The sequence below is a fragment of the Pleurodeles waltl genome, chromosome 4_2 (assembly GCF_031143425.1).
Source record: "Pleurodeles waltl isolate 20211129_DDA chromosome 4_2, aPleWal1.hap1.20221129, whole genome shotgun sequence".
Taxonomy (NCBI): Eukaryota; Metazoa; Chordata; class Amphibia; order Caudata; family Salamandridae; genus Pleurodeles; species Pleurodeles waltl.
In genome coordinates, this window is record NC_090443.1 from 672,564,847 (window position 1) to 672,586,798 (window position 21,952).

The 21,952-nt window shown below is 43.6% G+C and overlaps 1 protein-coding gene across 1 annotated transcript in view; it reads left to right on the forward strand.

Annotated features, from left to right (window-relative positions):
* Positions 1 to 21,952, forward strand: part of PIGK (phosphatidylinositol glycan anchor biosynthesis class K) — a 452,024-nt gene that overhangs the window by 138,462 nt on the left and 291,610 nt on the right. Inside the window, exon 6 of the mRNA XM_069232253.1 lies at positions 20,347 to 20,443. Within this exon, the coding sequence (XP_069088354.1) occupies positions 20,347 to 20,443 (97 nt within the window). The remainder of the gene's footprint in view (positions 1 to 20,346; positions 20,444 to 21,952) is intronic.

The following is a 21,952-nucleotide window of genomic DNA, read 5'->3' on the forward strand; positions in this document are numbered from 1 at the left end:
GGCTTTGGAACATGAGTGCTCTGTGGCTCTTCTTGGATATTTTACCGCCTGCTGAAGTAGAATATCTCAGGACTTCAGTTGTCCCGAATGTAATTGCCGATTTCGAAAGTGATACTGACTATTGAATTTGGCTTGTTCGAAATGCCCTTTTTTCTTCCTCTGAGTCTCTTGACTTGTCACTATTGACATATTAGTTTTTTAACGTAAGAGTTCTTACATTTTTTTTTCTTTTTCTTAAGCTTTTAAACCTCCTTTGACCGGCACGGGGAGGGTGTTGAATAACTGTTTTAGCCATGTTTTAGACACATTGGTTTTAAGCTAACTAGGCCTGCCGCTGTGCACTTTAACTCTGTTACATTTTATTCAGGTGGAGAAGTGTGACACAATGGTTAGAGCAGCAGACTCTGATGCAGAGATCTGGCCCGGGACCAGGGTTCATATCCCGCCTCGGCAGGTCTTGGGCTCAATTCCCTTGAACCAGATCATTCTCGCCTCAGTACCTAATCTAATTAATTGGTCCCACTCTGTAACTCTGGGCAATAGCTCGCTTAATCTGCACAACGGCCCGACAGCGCTTGGATGCCTGGCTTCACCCTGAGGGTGCCCAGGAGTGGGCACCTCACAAGGAAAAGTCAGGAGGGGTTCCATAGCGATATGCGTACAGCGCCTTGAGACCCTAACAGGTGAGTAGTGCGCTATACAAGTGGGAAGTTTTCAGCATTGCTTTATTTTTCTAGCAATAGTTGTGGTGCTGTTTTATTTTCTTTATCTCAGTGTACATTCATTTCACTCTGTGCTTTCTCCAAGGCTACAGTCAAGTAGGGTTGCCGACAAACGAGGAATGCTGTGTCTCCAACATTCACAGAAAAGCAACACTCGTATGTGGGGACCTTTTCTTAGAATGTCAGCTGTTTTATTATAAAAGCACTCCCTTGCCCTAGACAAGGTAGAGGGAGATTCCAGCCAGATGACCACGACTGTATGCGGATTGCTTTGCTGCAGCAACTTGCCTACGTGGCCGGACCCCCGATCCACATGGGGGACAGTGTCTCTCTAGACCACAGGCTTCTTACTCCAGGTATGAGGGATGGTCTACGCCCAGGGGGAAAACCCAAAGGGCAGATTAGGCTTATTACGTTTGCCCAGACTTAGTGTAGGTAGGAGAAAAATATGACAGTATTGTAGGATTATTCTTGTGTTTTACTCTGTTAGTTACCTGTTTGCTTTTATGGTGTTTCATCATCCTTGTTACTGCAATACATGCTGTTTTATCTAAGATGCAGTTACTTCAATAAATTCTTATTGAACTATATTCTGCCTCTGTTGTCTTTGCCTGCACAAGCCTTTTGGTAACTGAGAGAAAGGGATGGGATCTGATTGACCACAATTCCCCTGAGAAGTCATCTTGTCATGCGCCTGGTTGCCACAATCATCTCGGCTCGAGATGAGGTGCTGCTAGTTAGCCGGAGAACCTGGATTCGGCCGACAGGTGTCATGTGGTGTGGAATTCTACTTAGTAGCCACAGTCCATGTGATCCTGTTTCCCAAATCCAGCAGCCTCATTAGCATAATGAGAACCTACGCGACACACGTCTGTGTCTAGCCTGCTTTCTTTCATGCACGAGCAGCGGTTACAGAGAAACAGAGGTCTTAGAGAGGAGACTTTGCAGTTCACCATGTGGTTCAGACTCAAAGAAAATCCCTTTTACGAACAAAAGTAGTTCGTAAGGGGGCCGAGAGGTGGCCCCAGGCACCTTAAATATTGGATCCCTTTTGGAACGGACATCCAAGTGCCAGCTCAGTCAGGTTACAGTAACAATTGCTGACATCCGTTTGATTTTTTTGAATTTGTAGAGCACATGTCTACCACAGGGCCTCCCAGCACCAGGTTAGGGGAGGATCAACTGAAGTGTGCCCCTGTCAGACTGAGATAAAAATAGAGGGTTGTGGAAGAGCCATGTTTTTATCATTTTCCTAAATCTTGGCTCCTCACTTGTCGATCTGATCTCTACTGGCAGAGTTCCAGAGTTGAAGGGCTAGATAGGCAAAGGCTCTCCCACCTCATTTACATTTCCTAATTCTTTAACCTTCAGGAAATGCCCCGGAGCTGACCTGAGGGATCTCTACTGTGCCAGTATGCCTCTTAGTTGCTGCGGGCCTCTGTCATGAATTAATTTGTGCTCTAGGCTTACGGTTTTGAACTTGATTCTTGCTTCGATTTGCAGCCAATGCAGTGTTTTCAGTGCCTCCTTTGTTGATTGTGTTTTGGGAATCTTCAGTAATTTTGTACTACCTCCTGCTTTTTTGTGACATTTTTCAGGGAGCCTAAATACAGAGATTTACTGTAGTCTAAACACAAGATTACCAAGGTCTGTACCACTATTCTTCTTGAGTTTTCTGGGAGTAATTTGATCATTTTCCAGATTATCCTTAATACACCAAAACAGCTACGGGCCAATATTGTTGCCTAGGAGTCCACTGTGAGGGCATTATCCAAACACATGCCAAGGTTATGTATGAGGGGTTTAGGAGTGGGAGGGTTACCCAGACAATCTGGCCATCCTCAATCAATATTTGCATGTGGATTATTTCCCAGAAATATCACTTCTGTCTTCTTACATTAAATTTCATACAGCAATTTACCATCCACTTGGCCACATCCTCTTAGCATTTGGCTAGTTGTCAGCTGCCCATGCCTTTCCCGTTTGCAATTGATACCACAAATTGGGTATCATCTGCATAAAATACAATAGATAGCCCATGCTTGATCACAATATTTGCTAAAGATCTTAAATATATATTAAAGGCAAGGCTAAGGGAAGAACCCTGAGGCACTCCACATTTAGAGGCCATAATTTCTGAGGAACATGAGTTTTCCATCACTTGAAAAGTTTGGTCTTCAATAAAGGATTGCATCCATTTCATGGCCTTATCTTTTGCCCCTAACTCTTTTAATCTCTGGATCATAATCTTATGATCCACAGTATCAAATGCTGCACTTATGTCCAGAAAGATAATGGTAGTTGCTCCTCCCTGATCCAAACTCCCTTTAAGTTCCTCTGTGACTGCCAGCAAGGCTGATTCTCTAATATGCTGGGCGCTGAAGCCCATCTGCGAAGAGCGCAGAAGTTGATTATCTTCCAGATGGTTGGATAAAGTCTTATTAACATGTTTCTCCAAAATCTTACCCATGTCTGGAAGAAGTGATATAGGGTGGTAGCTCGTATCTAGAGGACCTAATTAGATTTTTTCAGCAATGGTCTGATGATGGCTTGTTTCCATCCTCTGGGTACTGTCCCCCCTCTAAAGATCTATTTAAAAATTTTATTATGCTTGCGGAGAGACTCCGAGGCCTCATTGTTTTGTGTTATGCCACTGGTTTGTCCAACAGATCTTGTGCATCTATGACACTATCAATTACCAATTACCATCATGATATTTGTTAGTCAATGCACCGATATCATAAAAAGAGAAAGTACTTTATTTCACCAACTACTCAAAACAGCAAAAAAATATGGTCAAGGGACACAAGGCTCTCTGAAGTGATTTTACAGTCAAGGCAATGTTAAGCTGCTAGGTAGGAAAGTAAAAAGGGACAACCTCAGTGTGAGGAGTGAATAGCTTCTTGTTTCGGGGCTGTTTCTCAGTCTTTAGTTTGCTATATTCTTTTTCTGCCACACGCTTCTTGAGCACAATTAATTTCTTGACTGTGATAATGGGACGTAGCCATACTTCTAGGTTAAGTGTGCGCAAGCAGAGGGACATGGCGTGACCAGGTTCAACATTGTGACCCTGTTCAACAATGTTAAAGTCAGCACCTGCAGTGCTCTTCCACTGGTCCAAACCAGCCACCACTCTGCTTGTTCCCAGGAGAGGGGGGGCGGTGAAAAAATATCTTGAGGAGCCTAATGAGGGTGACAAGGGGCACACACTACTGAGTACATCACTGGTCTGGGCTGTACCTTTCAATTGCTTGACGAGAGGTGGCAATTTCTTTATTGGGTCTGTGTGCTCTTCTGGGGTCATTCCTCCATTAGTCAGCTGCTGCTGGACTTCTTCCATTTAACTGACCACAACAGTAGGGGTGCTTCAAGCACCTCTCTTAGCAGGCCAGAAACACTCCTTTACCAAAGCAAACCCATAGCTTCTTCCATTAGATATGTGTAGGCTTCTGTAGGCGATGTCCTTTCAGTTATGGGATGCTAGAACAGATTGTCTTTGGCGAATGGGAGAACAAAATCTAATACCCAGCAACAATTTAGGAACCAACCAGAGTTCAACATTGGGTTTATCTGACATGGGGATATTGCCCGTAGAACTAGCTGAGTGATAGGAGTTCACTGTCATATAAGCCACACCAGCAGCCAGAGATTCTAAAAGAATCCCCACAGAGGGTACATCTGCTGCTGCAGGCTCCAATTCCATAGACTAACTTTAACATCTACACCAGGCTGATCGGTACATTTTTTTTGTAAGTGTAGAATCTGTAATATCTGAAGGGCACAGTAGTGTAAAGAACCTGGGAAGATCGCTTGAATGGAGGAGACTAGCATTAGTGTGGCTGCCTAATGGAGAGTAATCTTGTCGTTCACAAGAACTCTGCAAATCTCTATCTTGATGATGCAAATCTTTTGGAAAGGTGAGGAAAGAGAAGCTGAGATGGAATCTATCGAAAAGAGAAAAAGGACCACTGATTTGAAGGATGAAAGTCTGATTTGTTCTGATTGATTACAAACCCAAGTCTCTGAAGAAGGGCAATTGTTGTACTTAGTTGTTGTTTCAGGATGAGGGGATCCTGGGACATAAGCAGAATAATGTCTAAATGTTTGATTAGACGAATCCTGCAAGCTTGCCATCTCCACAGCCAGCTTCAGTAACTTCATGAAGCGCCAAGGAGCTGAAGAGAATCCATGTGGAAGCACAAAAAACTATTGTTACCTGTCTCCATTGAAAATGAAAGAAGCAGCAATGAGGAGGGTGAATTGGTTCTGCTTGGTAAGCATCCTTGACTTCCACCCATACCATTAAGTTGCCTTTTTTTAAGAGGTCCCCCAGATGATGTATTCCCTCTTTCTTGAAGTGTCTGTGGATTCAAGAGCTGAATTCCTTGAGATTTATCACTAAACAGAAGCTTACCCTTTTTTGTCCATAAGGAAAGTATTGCTGAGGAAACCATTGGGATTAAGATCACTTGGGTTAGAGGCTCTGGTTCTCAATTTAGGAACAAATGTTTTGGTCTATAACATTTTGTTCTATGCTTAAAATAGTATATGTTTGAATGGTTTGGTCTGGATGAGAGTGGAATAAAAGTTGAGCTGAAACCCTAAAACTGTTGAAAAATCGACCCATGCATCTCGCTTTTCTGCCAGCTTTGAAAATAATGGCAAATCTTTCCTTGTAGCTGTAGAGATGAAGATTGTTAGGTTGCCGTGAAAGTAAGAATTAGCTGAACTCCGACTGAGGCCTCTGCATGCATCCTCATCCTCTGAATGGGCAGGAAGGGATGCCCTTTGGTTGTGATTTTAGTAACCACTCTGTAGAAGCTTTCCTCTAAATGCAGCCTTGTAGGATAAATGGCAGGAAGAGCGGCTCCTATGTCTGACAGCCCTGGTGAAAAGTTGTGACTAAACTTTTTTAAGAATTGTTCGGTCCATGTTGAGAAATGTAAGTGTACTAACCAATTTAGCCACCTCTTTCAAAAAAGCGTGCTCAAACGATAATCTCCCAGCAGACATTTGTTGTCAGCTTGCACAGCTTGGGATGGATTCATAGAAGAATGGACCTACAGTATTCTGAAAACAGGGCGTAATGGCATTGCCCAGGAGACAAATGACACTGATGACCCAAGCTGGTGGAACATCTGGGTTAATAGGGGTGTCCTGTTTCATGACTTTCAAGGCCAAATTGAAAAGCTTGGAAAGTGAGCTTGACAAATCAAGAAGTGTCTTCCAGTGCCTTCTAAGACCTATCAATGCCCTTTTTAGAGTCCTTTATAAACTTGCCCAAAATGGTGGTCAGTGCCCAGGATTGGTGTCACTTGCCCTTTAAGGGTAGGTCTTGGGCATTCAGCACTATGGGCCATATGTACGAACGCTTTTTCCCATAGACACAGAATGGGGAAAAACCTTTGCTACATCTGGCCCAAAGTCTTTTGCAGACTTGTTTCTGGATTTTTTTCTGAAGTCTACTTTGGTGAATGTGGCTGTCTTTTGTGCAAGAAGTCTTCTCTGAAGAACAAGATTTGACACTTTCTTCTGGATCAAAAGTATCTTAAGAAGAGAGGGAGTAACCTTGAAGTTGTGGATGTTTCCTCTCCTGCATCAGAATCCTCGTGCCTTCTGTTTTTTTGGCATGGGCCACCAGAATCGATCATTATCCTCGCTGAACGCATGAGAATCTAAATCCTCGTCAAAGTTGTCTGGAGTAGAGAACACACTGCCTGCCGTTTCCTCCTTCTTCTTCTCCCCAGGAGCATTAAGAAACATATCTAAATATGCTGGCTAACGGCCAGATGTACAAAGCATTTTTTTCAAATGTACAAAAGGCAAAATGTGATTTGGTAGCTTGTTACCGAATCACAGTTTGTTTTTGTGATTCCGTATTTTGAAGGGGCGGGTTCGGGGCGTTCCTTCCAAATACCGAATTGGTATGATATGTATTACTGTTTTGCGACTAAATTCTGGTCGCAATTCAGTAATACCTTGCCACCAGTTTCAGACTGGTGATAACCTATTCGCAAAGTGGAAGGATACCCCAACGGACCGCTTTCCCTTTGAGAATGTAAATAATATTTTTAAGAGCAGGCAGTGGTCCCTTGGTCTCTTAAATAACAAAACTGCAAAGTTAAATTGTTTCTATTTTTAAATGCACTCCATTTTCCTTTAGGGAATATAGGCTACATAAAAAAAAAAAAGATTGCTTTATTAAAAAGCAGTCACAGACATGGTGGACTGCTGAGCCCAGCAGGCCACCATCCCTGTGATAGCTGCAATTCCTAATGGGTAGCAGATTGCGACCTACCTCATTAATATGCATGAGGTAGGTCTATTTGCGACCCACTAGGAATTGTTAATGAAACTCAAAGGAGTTTAATACATTAGGAATTCGGTATTTCTAATGTTAGTACATCTGGCCCCAAGTTCTCCAGGGCTTCAATTTTTGACAGGTATTTTTTGGTCATCTGGGGTATGGTCCCTGAAATCCCAGCACGTAATTTGGGAAACAATTCAGGAAGGAAGTATAGCTCAAGGATGCCAAGATGGTCTTCTGATCGTAATGTTGTAAAATCTGGTGCAAAGTGGGTCTCTCAGGAAGAATAAATAAGTCAACAGCATTATCAGCAGTCAAATGATCCAGAATGTTTGAGAGATTATCCTATGGCACATTATTGGTAGTGATTACCTGATCTGGCAGAATCAACTTAAGTCCCCAAATGTGACAATATAATTAACTCACCCTTTTTCATGTACATAGGCAACTCACTACCGCCTCAGACACAGCTGTATAAAGAAGGGGAGCACCTCTGAACGAGACAGATAAATATTGCTTCTACAGCTAAAGCTGTAAAATGAATCTGTGTTTGCAACCCTGGTTTATTTTAAGTAGGGTGACTCCTTGGTGCATAGTGGAGCCTTGTGGAAAGGTTTAATGTGGTTGTTAAAAATGGAGAGAACCACTGAAGGTCTTACACAAGAGGCTGGATTAGCCCCCATAAAGGCGGGCAGAGAAGTCATGACTAAGCCTTTCTGTATAAGTTGGAGAGAAAAAGGACAGAGAGCAGGCAGAGGATCATGTTGAAACGGTTTGTTTGGGGTCGAGGTCTGCTGCTGGCTAATTAGGAGAGCAAAGCAGAACGTATGCAGGAGAAATGGGCTAGCATTTAAACAGAGACACACTGCTGGAGAGGATGGGTACTGTGTGACCATATGTCTGAGGAGAGGTCAAATTGGCGTGGGCACTCAGTGAAGTTAGAGTTCACTTCCACAAGACCTCACCAGTGAGGACAAAATTAGAAAAAGCAAAACGTAGGTCTGCATGCTGCACAATCAGCTTCTAAAATCCGGAAATGAAGAGGTATAAGTAAAGCCTTTTATTAATTAATTAATTAATATTTAAAATAACGTAATGGAAAAATGTATTTAACATGCCTGGCAGAAAAGAAGTAACAGTTCTTATGTGTCAAATGCATTTACAGGTACATATAAGTTCTTGGATCTCATGGGACACAATGTTTTCTTTTTGATTGCCACTGTGCTGTGAAATAGTTTACAGTATCATGACTGCTGAAAATAAAAGTAGAGAAGAGACTACATAATCTGAAGCCTCTGGTCCTATAGTCTAATTTCCAACCTCAGCAGGGCATTAGCTTTTGAATTCCATATGGGATGCTGCTCTGTAAAAGAAAAGGATGAGTTTTATTTTGCAAGCTGCACCTTTTCTAGAATATCATCCATTCCATGGCACTGCCTGTTTACTCCTTTTTAGGCTGCAGACTGGTCTCATTGCAGAAAAGAGTCTCCATGTTCAGATGGTAATTTTAACGAGCCAAACATGGATTCCATTGACCCCACTGTATATCATGATAGTTATTCTTCTATAGCTTGAACTGGTATCACGCTTGCAGCTAAGTGTTGCTAGAGTTGTTTGATGAGTAATGCAAGTGCATTGAGATGTACTGGGATTTTTGCTGTTGCTTGACTCTGGGTAAATGTGCCAGGCAAATTACGAACAAGATAACTTGATACAATATATGAAGTGCTTTCTCACTGTAAATTTGGGTTCAAAGGTACTTGCCTTATGAAAGGAATCCCAGATCTTGCTGATACACAAACCTAGCAGTAGAGGAAGCATCATGGCCACTCTTCATCCCATGATACAGTGTAGAACCCCACACACCTTAAAACCCTTAAAGCTGTCATAGTACAAATTTAAGAGGCTAGAAGATTAGGATCAAGAAAATACATTCAGTCAATCTCTTGGTTTATTCCTTCGCTCATTCTTCCATCTGTCTTTACTTCCAGTTAATTTGCCATGGTGAGTATTTAAAACTTCCAGCCAATTTAAAAAGCTCACCTCAAATGATTTATAGGCCGTGAAAAATCTGAGAGTACAAAAAATAACCACCAACAAGGTACTGTTGCGTAGGTTCTCATTATCCTAATGAGGCTACTGGATTTGGGCAGCAGAATTGCATAGATTGTGGAGTACTAAGTACAACCATGTGATGCCTGTCGGCCTAAACCGGGTTTTCTGGCTAACTAGCAGTGCCTCATCTCTGCCCAAGAACAAAGATGATTGTGGCAACTGGGCACATGACAAGAAAGACTCCTCAGGGGGATCGTGGTCGATCAAATCTTGTTCCTTTCTCTGTTACATTAGTTTCACATAGGCAAAGACAACAGAGGCAGAGTATAGTTCAATAAGGGGTTTATTGAAGAAACTGCATCTTAGATAAAATGGCATATATTGCAATAACTAGGATGATAAAACACACTAAAAGCAAAAGGGGGACAAGGAGTGTGAAACCAAAAAACAGTCCCCCTATACTATCATTAGGAGTGAAATATATTTTTCCTACCTAAGCTATGGTAGAGCACACCAGAATAAGCTCGAATCTGTCCTTCGTGTTTTCACCCTGGGAAGACATCATCCCTCATACCTGAGCAAGGAAGCCTATAGTCGAGAGAGACACCGTCCCCATATAGGCCAGGGATTTGGTAGGCTAAGGAAACAGCTGTAGCAAAGGTAATCAGCAACAGCGTGCAGCTGTGGTCCTCTGGCTGGAATCTCCCTCTAACGTGTATTGGACAATAGAGTGTTCTTATAATAAAACAGTCGACAATCTAGAAAGGATTCCCATGTAGGAACATGTATGTTTCTGTGAATGTAGGAGACACAGCGTACCACTTTTGCTGGCAACCCTAACTGACTGTAGCCTGAGGAAAGCACAAAGTGAAATGCTAAGAACTTGATGCTTTCGTAGGCGGAGGAACAAATAGATAGAGAAAATAAAACACTGCAAAAGTGCCTAATGCTAGAAAAAATAAGCGATGCTGAATAAAATGTGCCTGGGCTACAGTGCACAACGGCAGGCCTAGTTTGCTAAAATAGCATATCTAAAATATGGCTAGTAATAGCTATACAACAGTACAACCTAGATTCAGTATTGTGGAAACCATGTTAACAGGGTTAAATCCTACTACACAGGCCAAGTATGTGTGTCTGAGCTGTATGTAAATGCCAATGAGAAAGAAGTAGCAGAACGAGTGCAGAAAACAAGTACATCTCACAAGATATATATTTAATAAGAAATTGTACACTTATTAATCATTACAGTCAAGGTGAATGTTTTTTTTTTGTAAATATGTTTATTAATTTTCATCCATTATTTTACAGTGAGGTATTCATATCAGCAAATTATTATAATATCAGATCGCCTTGTATCTAGTACATCTCTTCTGTCCACAAGATACATCAACAGGTCTCTTATACAGCATTCTAAAAGAAAAAATTAACGGTGATACGCCATTTGGAAGTAAAATTGTTCATGAATGATCTCAACATGTGTCTGATCGATTGAGGGGGGAGTATCCAGAAGGGGTTGGAACGGAAGGGAAGGCATAGGGGGGGTACAGGGGGAGAAGGGAAGAGGCTGTCAACCGCAGGGAGAGGAAGCAGGGGAAGCAAGAGGTTATACACAGAATGAGGGGGGAGACCGGCTATTCATTATATTGAAATCTTAGGAGTGACAGTGCTTGACATGGGAACATACATGTTGGTAATATATTCACGGTTCAAGGGGGTCTCATGTCATCTTTTTGTTCAAGCTGCTCTATGAGGTAGTCCCATATGTCCGTCCCCTTGATCTTCACTCCACTGTTGTGTACTGTGTGTAGTACCTGTGTTTCTGCCTTAGCCCAGTGTAGCATCTCTGACGTCCATCGGTGTATGTCTGGGGCGCTGGGCGATTTCCACTGTATTGCTATTAAGCGTTTAAGTAAGATAAACAGAGACACAGATGCACTGACCTTGCGTTTGTCTTTTCCTCGTCTTGAGCGCACCCCTAATAAGCAGGACTCTGGGGTAGGGAGCAGGGGTAGTCCCGACCAGGTAGCCGTCTGCGTCGTCACCTCTTGCCATATACGGAACACCGGAGGGCAGCTCCACATCATATGTAGAAAACCAGCCTCCAGCGTCCTGCATCTTGGGCAGTCTGGGGTGGATTGTGGGAACATACATTTTAACCTGACTGGAGTCAGATATGTCTGGTGTAAGTAATTAAATTGTGTGTACCGGAAACGGGCATTGCGTGACACCTCTTGTGTAGTTGCCAGTGCTGTGTTCCACTTCTGTATAGGTAGAGGTGACAGCAAGGCCGCCTCCCACCTGGTTTTTGCCTGTGTCTGAACTTCTTCTGGGTAATCCTGCAGTATCTTGTATATCCAGGAGATATCTGATTGCTCACCGGCCCCCAGCAATAACTCGTGGAGTATCGTCGAGGTGTTAGGCTCGCTATTGTTGTTCCACCAAGTATTGCGCACTACTTGCTGTAGTGCCCTATGCGCTAGAAATGTGCCCCTGCCTAAATCGAACGTGTTGGCTAGTGTCTCATACGACAGTAAATGGCCCTCCTCGAATATATTTCCGATTGTGTGTACGCTTTTAGTGACCCAGGTACCTAATTTGAACTGTCCTTTTATGCTGTTTAATCCCGGAGTTGCTAGTAATGGTATTCTAGGTGAGTACGGCGGTGTACGTCCCTTCGTCATCACATATCGGCGCCATATCCATTCCGCCACTTCCATCAGCGTATTACTGCGTTGCAGTGAATTTTCTCGGCCGATGAGCCAATTTAATACGTTTGATTGTCCTAACAAAGTGCTCACCATTCGCCCCTCTGAGTCATGTGGGTTACGCATCCAGTCCATGATCCAGTGTATTTGTGCTGCTGCATAGTACAGCTCAAACTGAGGCGGGCCCATCCCCCCCCTTCTCTAGTGGCCTATAGGTTTTAGTGATGGCCACTTGACGACGTCCTGTGTTCCGCGTAAGGTCCGTTAGTAGGCTAGTTAGGGACGCTTGATCGGCAAGGCCGAAAAATAATACAAGATTCAGGGTAATATTATCATTTTACCTACTGCCACTCTCCCCATGGGTGAGAGTGGGAGTGAACACACAAAGGGCATCGAGCCTTTTATGGATCTGATCGTTCGGTCTAGATTCCCCTCTCTGAGGTCCAGTTCGTCGTGATATATTTGTACCCCTAAGTATTTGAAGGTAGTATAACACCATTGTAAATTGTGTGTGGATATTGTTTCTCTCTGGGGATGCAGAGTTGATTGCATCGGAAACAGACATGATTTTGCCCTGTTTACTCGCAGGCCTGATATGTCTCCGAATGTATCTAATAGTTGTAATAGGTCCGGTAAGGATTCCGATCGGTTACGCAGGTATATTAGTGCGTCATCCGCATATAGGGAGACGACCTTATGTTCATTCCCATTTGGGATTCCCCAGTTCGGCGCCTCATGTTGTAGTCGCGCTGCGAGTGGTTCAATAGCCAGTGCGAACAAGAGTGGCGATAAGGGGCATCCCTGTCTAGTTCCTCTGCCTATCGTGAACCTTTCAGAAATTGTGCTGCCTGTCTTCACTCTGGCTTTCGGGTCCGCATATAACGTTGTAACCCAGCGTATGAATGTGGTTCTAAAGCCCATGTGTTTTAGGGCTTCCATCAGGTATGGCCGGCCTAGTGTATCACTTGCCTTTTCTACATCTAGGGAAACCGCTGTTCGTGAGTGATCTAATTTCGGGGTTTCAGCTATTAATCTTAACAGGCATCTTATGTTTGTGTGAGTACTGTGGCCGGGTATGAAGCCGGATTGATCCGGGTGGATTAGTGTTGGCATCAATGGGAGAAGACGATTTGCTAGCACTTTTCCTAACAATTTACAGTCGGAATTCAATAAAGACAGGGGTCGGTAGGACCGAACATCCAGTGGGTCACGTCCTTTTTTGTGGAGGACTACTATAATTGCTTCCCGTTGTGATTCTGGGAGGTGGCCACGCTCATATGCTTCTTTCAGCATTTCCAGATATGGTGTTATCGTTTGCGTTGCGAAGACCTGATAATACTCTGCCGGGAGCCCGTCCCCCCCTGAGGATTTATTATGGGACATTTGTTTCAAAGCTTGCTGGATCTCATCCAGCTCTATAGGCTTCTCCAGATCTTGCAATTGTGGCTCCGTCAGCTGGGTTAATTGAATTGTCTGAAAGAACTCCCTCATCTGCTCTTTGGGTGGGTGGGGGTCCCGACCTGTACAAAGTGGCATAATATTTCCTAAAGGCCTCGTTGATCTCCTGTTGTGTATTGACGATGTTTCCTTCATCTAACCAGATAGCGTTTATGGTGTATTGTTGTTGTCCTCCTTTCACCAACTAGGACAACAACCTGCTGGAGCGATCTCCCTCGCATGTTAACGTGCCGTTTAGTGTCGGTAATCAAATTTACGCAAACGCGTATCAGTTTCGACCCATTGTTTTTTCAGTTCACTCATATTCCTCCAGTCCCCTCTGTCCCTCTCCATCACCCTCTCTGCCTCCTGTAGTCTCTTCTTGATATTACTCAGTTCTACATTTAGTGTTCGACGAACTCCGCCAGACGCCGCCATACACATACCTCTTATCACTGCCTTGTGTCCATCCTACTCCACTGCCCTTGATGTTTCCGAATTTGTATTTATTTTAAAATATGAATCTATTCCCTCTGCTATCTCAGTTCGGAAGGGGGGGTCACTCAGCAGGGACGTCTGTAACTGCCAGGCAGGAGTGCGTGTGGGCAACCTGCCCCATTGCACTGTTGCCACCAATGGGCAATGGTCTGATATAGTTTTAGCTGGCTATGATGCCTTGACTAAGAATTGAGTGAGTTTGCTCTAGCACAGTAGCAAATCTATCCGAGTGTGGAGTTGGTGTACTGGGAGAAGAAGGAGTACTCCTTATCTGCGGGTGCAAGATCCTCCAAACATCCTGTTATCTCCTTTCTATCAGCCCAATTTGCAGCGCTTGTGAGTCTCCGACTCTGGGCACCCTCGAGTGGAAGGTGAGATCGATCCATACATACGTCTGGTACGCAATTGAAATCTCCCCCCCATATGTTGGGTATTGATGGATCCCATGATAGAGCTGCATAAGTAGACAGCAGGAAATCTCCCTGTTGGGTGCATATATTCCTGTTATAGACAATTGTTTCCCGTCTAATTCTCCTCTAAAATGGACATACCTCCCGTCCTTATCTCTTTGCTTGTGTTGAACTGTGTATGGAACCCTGGGGGCTATCCATATTAGTACTCCCCTTGCATATGCCGATGTTTCCGTGCCATATATTGTACCCGCCCACTGTCTGCCTATTCTGCCCAGTTCGTCAGTCAGGAGATGGGTTTCTTGAAGTATTGCTATGTCTATTGTATGGCATTTAAGGTGATTATATATTCTGCAACATTTGGAGGTATTAGCCATCCCTCTTACATTCCAGGTTAGAAAGTTATATATAGCCATGACATTGAGTTAATCTCCCACCACGGTCCCCTCCTCCCAGTCGACAGTCCCCGTCGGCACAGTGCCCCCCCCCCCCCCCCCAAGTCACCTCCCCCTTTCGAGCACATATTACATGGCATGTGTTGAGGAAAGCATAATGGCGTAGTAAAATTAACAATAACCAAAACCATAACCAACTGTGCGGCACAACCGGAGCCTTCAATACGTTACTCAGTTTAAGGTCCATTCGGTAACCCATGTGGGTGTGGAGGCGTGGTCGAGGAGATTCTTGGTGTCAGAGTAGTCTTGGCCCCCGTAGAAAAACAAATTTCCCTGACAGTTCGGTCGTCCGGACTCCCGACCTCATCCGGCTTTAGAATTAAGGCTGATCCAATGTGTAGTTCCGTGTCCCTGTCTGCTGTCCTTCCAGCCAGGGGGGGGCGTAGTGTATCTGAGTCACTGAACCTTGGTGTCCTTGTCTGCACTGGAGTTCTGGGTCCTTTTGTGTCTCTTGTCCTTCTTTTATGTCTCTGTGTACATCAGAATTTGGCGTATCTGAGTCCACTTTCTGTGTTTCATATGTCATCAGCCGTGCAAGGTGTTAGATCGGGGCCAAATATTAGTGGTGACAAAGGGGGACTTAGATGGCCACGTGAAGAGTTCGAGTATGTTTCTCTGTTTTCATTTCTGATCAGTGTTTGTGTTGTTGCAAATATATTTGCCTCTTAGAGGGCTTGTGCCTGCGCATCCGCAGCCTGTAGCTTTGAGGGGCGTGTTTTTATCCCGATGTTAGTTTTCTTCTTCCGACGGGGACGCTGTACCAGCCATTCTTCATTGCCATCAGGTTCACCTACGGGATCGACCAGTCCCTTGGCGTGCAGCCAAGTCCACACATCCTCCACCAATGAAAAGAAGAGGGTCCTGTCACAGTCTATCACTCTCATTCGGGCTGGGAACAAGAGAGAGTATGTGATGTTCTTGTCTCGGAGCACCTGCTTCACTTTTAAAAAAATGCCCCGTTTACGCTGGACTTCCATTTTGTAGTCCGGGCATGCTGTAATCTCTGTGTTCTCCATGCGGACAGGGCATTGAGCCCGGAAGCCTTGCAGCGCTTGATCTCGGTCTCAATAGTTTAGGAATCTTGCTATCAGCGGGCGGGGCAGAGCGCCCGACCTTGGCGGTCCGCCCGGGACTCGGTGTGCTCGCTCTTTTACTAGCATCGATGGTGCGGTCTGGTGTAGCACCGTGTCTTTGAGCCATTGCTCCAGGAAATGTTCAGCATTAGGAAGCTCTGAACGTTCCGGGATTCCGAGGAATCTAACATTATTTCTACGTGAGCGGCCCTTAGCATCCTCGGCTCCTCGTTGTAGCAGTGTTATTTCGTTTTCCATTTGTTTAATTTGAGCCTTCATTTCAGTTATTGCTGGTTGGGTCGTTTCAAGTTTCGATTCAGTGATGGTGACTCTGTCTGCTAGTTTCCGATGATCCGTGCAGAGGAGATTAACTTCCAGGACCACTGAGTCTATTTTCCCTTCCAGTGAGGTCTTGGTATCCAGTACTGCCTGCAGCACTTTATCGAATTGCGCTGAGTGGGTGGTCAGGGTTTCGGACATCCTTTGCAAAGCATTTGCTTGATTCCCCGGTTCTCCTTCACAGAGGGGGGTCCCTGCCTCTGCATTAGTGTGTACTCTCTGTGGTTTTGGTTTAGCCATGTTTGCCCGTGGTTACACTTCCTATTAAGCAACTCACCAGCTGCACGGATCTCGTCGTATGTTGTGTCGCTTTAAAGTGCCACGACAAAGTCCAGATACTTTTTGTGTCCTGCCATCCTACTTCGTTCCTGCGTTGTCTGATCGCCACTTATTTCATGTACCAGTAGGGTACCTTGTGTGTTGGTCAGTAGTGTTGTTGACCGTTTAGGGAGGCCGTGGTTGGTTAAACCTGCATCATCGGGTGGCAATTTTCAAGAAGTTTGCCTTGTTTGTCTTGGCTTGGTGTTGGGGCCCTTAAGTCAGCGTGGTGTGAGTGCGTCACCCCTCCTCAAAGATGGGCAGTTCAGGATTAGGCAAACATCCGAGTACCAATGTCTTTGAGTCTTGCAGTGTTTCCTACTGTTATATTAAAGTTTTGGAGGGGGGAGAGAGGTGGAGGGAGACCGGTGTCTCTGTTTGCAGCCTCTGATCCGCCTCTGTATTAATCTCAGTACGAATAGGGGGGAGAAGGTCTCAGTTCCCCTTCTTTAGCAGCAAGAGAGACTTATATAATCCTCCTGGAAGGGGGGGGGGCATCCCCTTCCTCTCTGAGACTGTATTTTTTCAGATTCCCCCAATGTAGTCTGTGCCTCGTAGTCGTTTTATTTATTATTATTATTATTATTTTTTTTTTAATTTTTATTCTGTACTTATTTCCTTTCAGTAATATTGGGGGTAAGTATCAACAGGGCTCCCCTTCAGCGTGGCCGCCCGGCTTCCCCTCCTCTCCTGCGCTCGTTGAGGTGATGCAGCCGCCTGTCGTGTTTGCCCCGCAACACCGATGCGCAAGGGCCGTCCCGGTACCTTGCTATTCCCCCCGGGGGCCTAGACTTTCTTTGGCAGCCGTCCGTCCCGTTATTTATCGCCCAGTGCGGCGTCCTGGGGCCCGGCTCTCTTTATTGTCGTGAGCTTCGTGTCTTCAGGCGTAGGGGGAAGGCCTCCTTCTCCGCATTCGGCTCGCGGTCTCAGCACAGCCATGGTGTTTTCCGATCAGGGCGTCTTGTGCGTCAATTTCTGTGTTGCTGGAAATCGGAGACCTCGGAGGCTCTGCGTCGTCAGTGTGGGAGTCTGGCTACCCTGTGGGACAGGAATATTTGCCAATTAGTGGTTGGCCATGAGCGGAGCTCGTCCTAAGCGTCCGCTCTGGCCGCCATCTTGGCCACGCCCCCAAGGTGAAAGTAAAAAAAAAATATTGACATTTACCGAGAGGCAGATTCATAGTAGATAAAATTGAACAAGCATATTCACCTACAAAAGTTAAAAGTGGACCTTCTCTGCTTGTTACACCTATAAACAGATAGGAATGTGTTCAGATCCACTGGCCCCAGGAAATTCATATAGCTGCATTCTGCACCTTCCAAAGACTGAACTTGTATAAAATCAACTACGAGGTGTAAAAATACAGTACAGTTTCAATCAAGGGGGAAAGAGCCTGCCAAGAAAAGGCTAAAATGTTTTAAAGTGCTATATGTTAAGTCCACTGTAAAAGAGGGTAACATTGCTAATCATGGCACTGCTGCGACGGGAAGAGGTTCGGGCCCACCAATGAGTCTACATTGAAAATGCTGGTTAAAGTGCTTTGAGTCTCAACTCTGTACCAGTGGACTAGTTGAGTGATCAAACAAGGCTTCTGCCTCTGGATGTAGGTGACTTTTAAAACCTGCCTATTCCCCTCCCTGTGTCAAACCTTCTCGAAATAAATCAGGGGCACAGACAATTACAGGGTACCTGATGAGCTTGGTTCCCCTGTTGGAGCCAGAAGGGCTGAGAAGGCAACTTTTAGCTGGGTGGATTTTCTCACTAAGCAGCATTCAGTTGCCTCATTACATGCATGTATAAGTGTTGACCTAAACATTGGACACAGACAAAATTTCTAGGGGGATAATAGCTTTGTACAAATTTAAACCAAATGGATGAGCAATGCAGACTCCATATGACATTTTCTGCACACATTATCCATATCACTGCCCCTCCTGTCGTACCAGTATGCTTTCAGCCCTAATCCTGATCCTAATGATTTGTTTCTTTTGATCCTTAAGGAGAAGCTGAGATAAGTACTTTGACAGTGACCATTGGACAATATCCATGAAACTTCTCCTTCAGCAACTTCCTGTTGAGGCCTGCTAAGGTTATTGTGGCCTGCTTTTATAACAGTTTTGAGATCTGATTAATTGGAAGATTGGCAGACCATATACCATGCGCTTCTAAACAGCCTTCTACTGTATTATTACCAACCACAGAAGGTATTTTAAAGTTAGAGTTGTGGCCCTTTCCAATTTTAATCAAAAAGACAGGAACTTTGCATTAAGTACTAGGTGCTGTGTTGTCAGATTGAACTCTAATCGTATTTGGACTTGTGTGGTGCAGTCTTGAAGAGAAGTGTTTACTGAAGCAGTTGAATTGAACTTTGCCCAGCCTATTTGCTAGCTCATTTTCAAAAGCCAGCTTGCCCTAGGCCACTGATGACATTAACTTACTTACTTTGAACCACCTTCATAAGGGCTCTTAAGTCTGAACACAACAAGGTTCTATCCAGTTTGACGAAAACTCATGTTAAGGAATTATTAAACATCAGTTGAGCCTTGATGTGTGATGTAGTCCAGCTTCTTTCATCCAGCCAGATATTTGTAGGATGATACCTTCTTGATCTTTGTTGTATATGGGCCAAGAATCATTTTGATCAGTTTGTGGCCAAAGATTATAAACTTGGTCTTGGTTAGAATAATGAACAAGGTGCTTAACTCACAATAATAGGCCAGTGCACCCAGCGATCTATGCAGGCCGACATGGGTCTAGTCAACTAACACTGTCCTCCACATATTACAGCGCTTGAATTTTCTGATGGGCTAAATTGGGGAGGGGGACACTCTAGCTTTGTTCAAATGTTAGTTTAGGCCAGCCAGGTACAGGCTAAATGACAATTGGGCAATGATGCACCCTTTAACAATTTATTAGCGGGAATACACATCAAAAGAAGTTCACATCTGTTAGAAAAACCTCTTTATTACTGTTTTGATAGCTGAATGTGACTAAATAGCAGTGCAGAGAGAAAGTGGTACAGGGAAGTTTAGGAAATAATGGAATGCACAAGGATAAAGCAAAAAAATCCAATTTGCAGAGAGCATATATAACAGTAATTGTTCAGAAAAATCCTGTAAAAGAAAAAGGATACAAATTTACCAAGGAAAAAATGTATACAGATAAAAATGCTACGTAAAGAAAGATATCCGGATAAAGAAATGTTTTAATAAAATAAATGTCAACAAACCTTGTGCGATGACTACATTTTTCAAGACAAAAATACCAAAATATTTTGCATATTTGAAGAAATACTAGTATTTGTTTTTTTTTAAAACAAACAGTAGATATAAAGAATACGTATGTAAGTAGTACAAAATAAAACAAGACAAATATACACGGCAAAGTTGGAGGAATGCATAGAGAGAAGCATATGATCATTGCCCTGTTACTAGTGTTCTGCCTATCCCCTCTATTTGGTAGATGTGGTCTTGCCCCTTCCCGATAAGCTCTGCACTATTTGCCCCATAGTAATATACTCTCCATTGCTTTGTGGCTGGGTCGATGTACAGAGATCCCACACGTTCATACAAACAAACATATGCATATTGTATAGAAAGTGTGCAAAGAGAAAAATATGCTTAGGGAAAAAAGGGCCAGAATGGAATTTATGAAAGCTACATTTTGCCCTATTGTGTTGTAATGTGTGTTACAATAACAATTTTAAAAGATTATGCTTTATGACTGTACTTTGAGTAAAAAATTGTGTTTCTTGCTAGTTACAAACCCCTACTATTAAAGCAATTACTATTGTTTGACATTGCCATTTTATTACCCATGCGCAGCACTGAACACAAACTTAAAAATATACACTGTTACAACAAAAAGTACATGAAATTGCTTTACACCGAGTAGTGGCCTGCGCCAGAACTATGACAACCTTATTGGTTTATGCATTCACAAAATATTACCTCTATTTTTTTTTTATAAAATTGCCATTTTAAAAGACACTGCTCAGCTGCTATCTTTTGGGCATTTCTTCCAGGTCATGGTGGAAATGGCTTCTTGAAATTTCAGGACTCGGAAGAAATCACCAATGTGGAACTTGCTGATGCTTTTGAGCAAATGTGGCAGAAAAGAAGGTACTGGGGAAAACTACCAATTTCATTCGGTTATAAAATGTGATCTTTGATTCTGTTCATTTTATTATCTCTAATCAGTAAAAGTAGCTATTTTATATCACTTTCTAGCTGAGGCAATCTCAGTTAACAAATTCTTAAACGTATATAATCTGAAGGCATTTTTGGAATGTATACAGCACATAATGCATATTCATATAACTAAATATATATAGATTATCCAAATGTGATCTAGGTGGTAAGTTTCAGGTGTTTTGATTTCCAACCCAAGTGTTCCAATATTGTATTCTTTATTTGAAAATTAAGTGGATTATGCTCAATGCCCTACCTTTTCACCCAAAAGTGCTTCTTATGAGTGGTTAGATATGTGCATTAGTTTTGTGTTACATACGCCCCACTTATCAATTTTGGGTAAATTACTGGATGCAACGTTAACAGTAGACTGCATTCCCTATTTCCAGCAAACGGGACAGCCACCAAAAAAGTCAACTTTTACCAGGAGTGACTTCACTCAGATCAGTTCTGCTTATAAAGCACTGTACCACCCAGAGGGGTTCAAAGAAAGAAGAGGGGCCTATGGTACTGTGTCCGTAGCCACAGTGTTTTATTTTTGTTTTTGCTTTAAAATCATAACTTGTCCTTCACTGTGTTTTTTTCTCCCAGTGCATTCATAGCCCTTCAATGTCTTACAAAGATAACCATAACATATCTTTACAAAGATTTTTAGACATGAATTTTCAAAGTTGTATGTATGATATGTTGCATAAGCAATTATATTGTGTGAAATGTATGTTACAGAGACCTCAGCCATGAACAGCAGGCTCTGGGCACAGACTGTGGTCTTTGGCTATGTCTTACGTCAAATGCAAAAAAGAACAGATAATGGACAGAATGCTGAACATTGTCAAACATTCACCCCGTCACAGATCTTGGCCTAAATCCATCACTTTTTTGCTTGCCACACCATTCTAGTTTTGACCCAGCCATGTGCAAATTAGCCTTGACCCTGCTCCACATGGGGACAAAGATTCCCCAAAACCGGTCCCAGAATGCTTGTTTCCGGTCCAAGAAGGACATGCCTGGCAGGTCTAGCCGGACTACTCCCATGGGGAGCAGGGTCAAGACTGATTTGCATATGGCTGGGTCCAAACTGGGGTGGCATAGTGAGCAACAAACAATAGATTTATCCCAGATCTGTGACTAGGAGTGAATGTTTGACAATGTTCACGATTTCGTCCATCATCTTTGTGTTGCATGACTTACGTCTGCCATAAAGCCATTAATTCTGCTGTACATGATCTTCAGTGATCGGCTGTGGACGTAGTGTCTGAGAACTGCAGCAACCACTTCTCCACTGGGTTCACTGTTCATTGACTTTGACTGCGCATAGCCAGCTTCGGGCCCTCATCCAATTAGTAGAACCGAAGATATGCTGGTTTAAATTTTCAAATGAAAATAGTGCCAAAAAGCCCCAACTGTGGCTCTCTGGTTGTGCTGGACCAGGACAAAGTC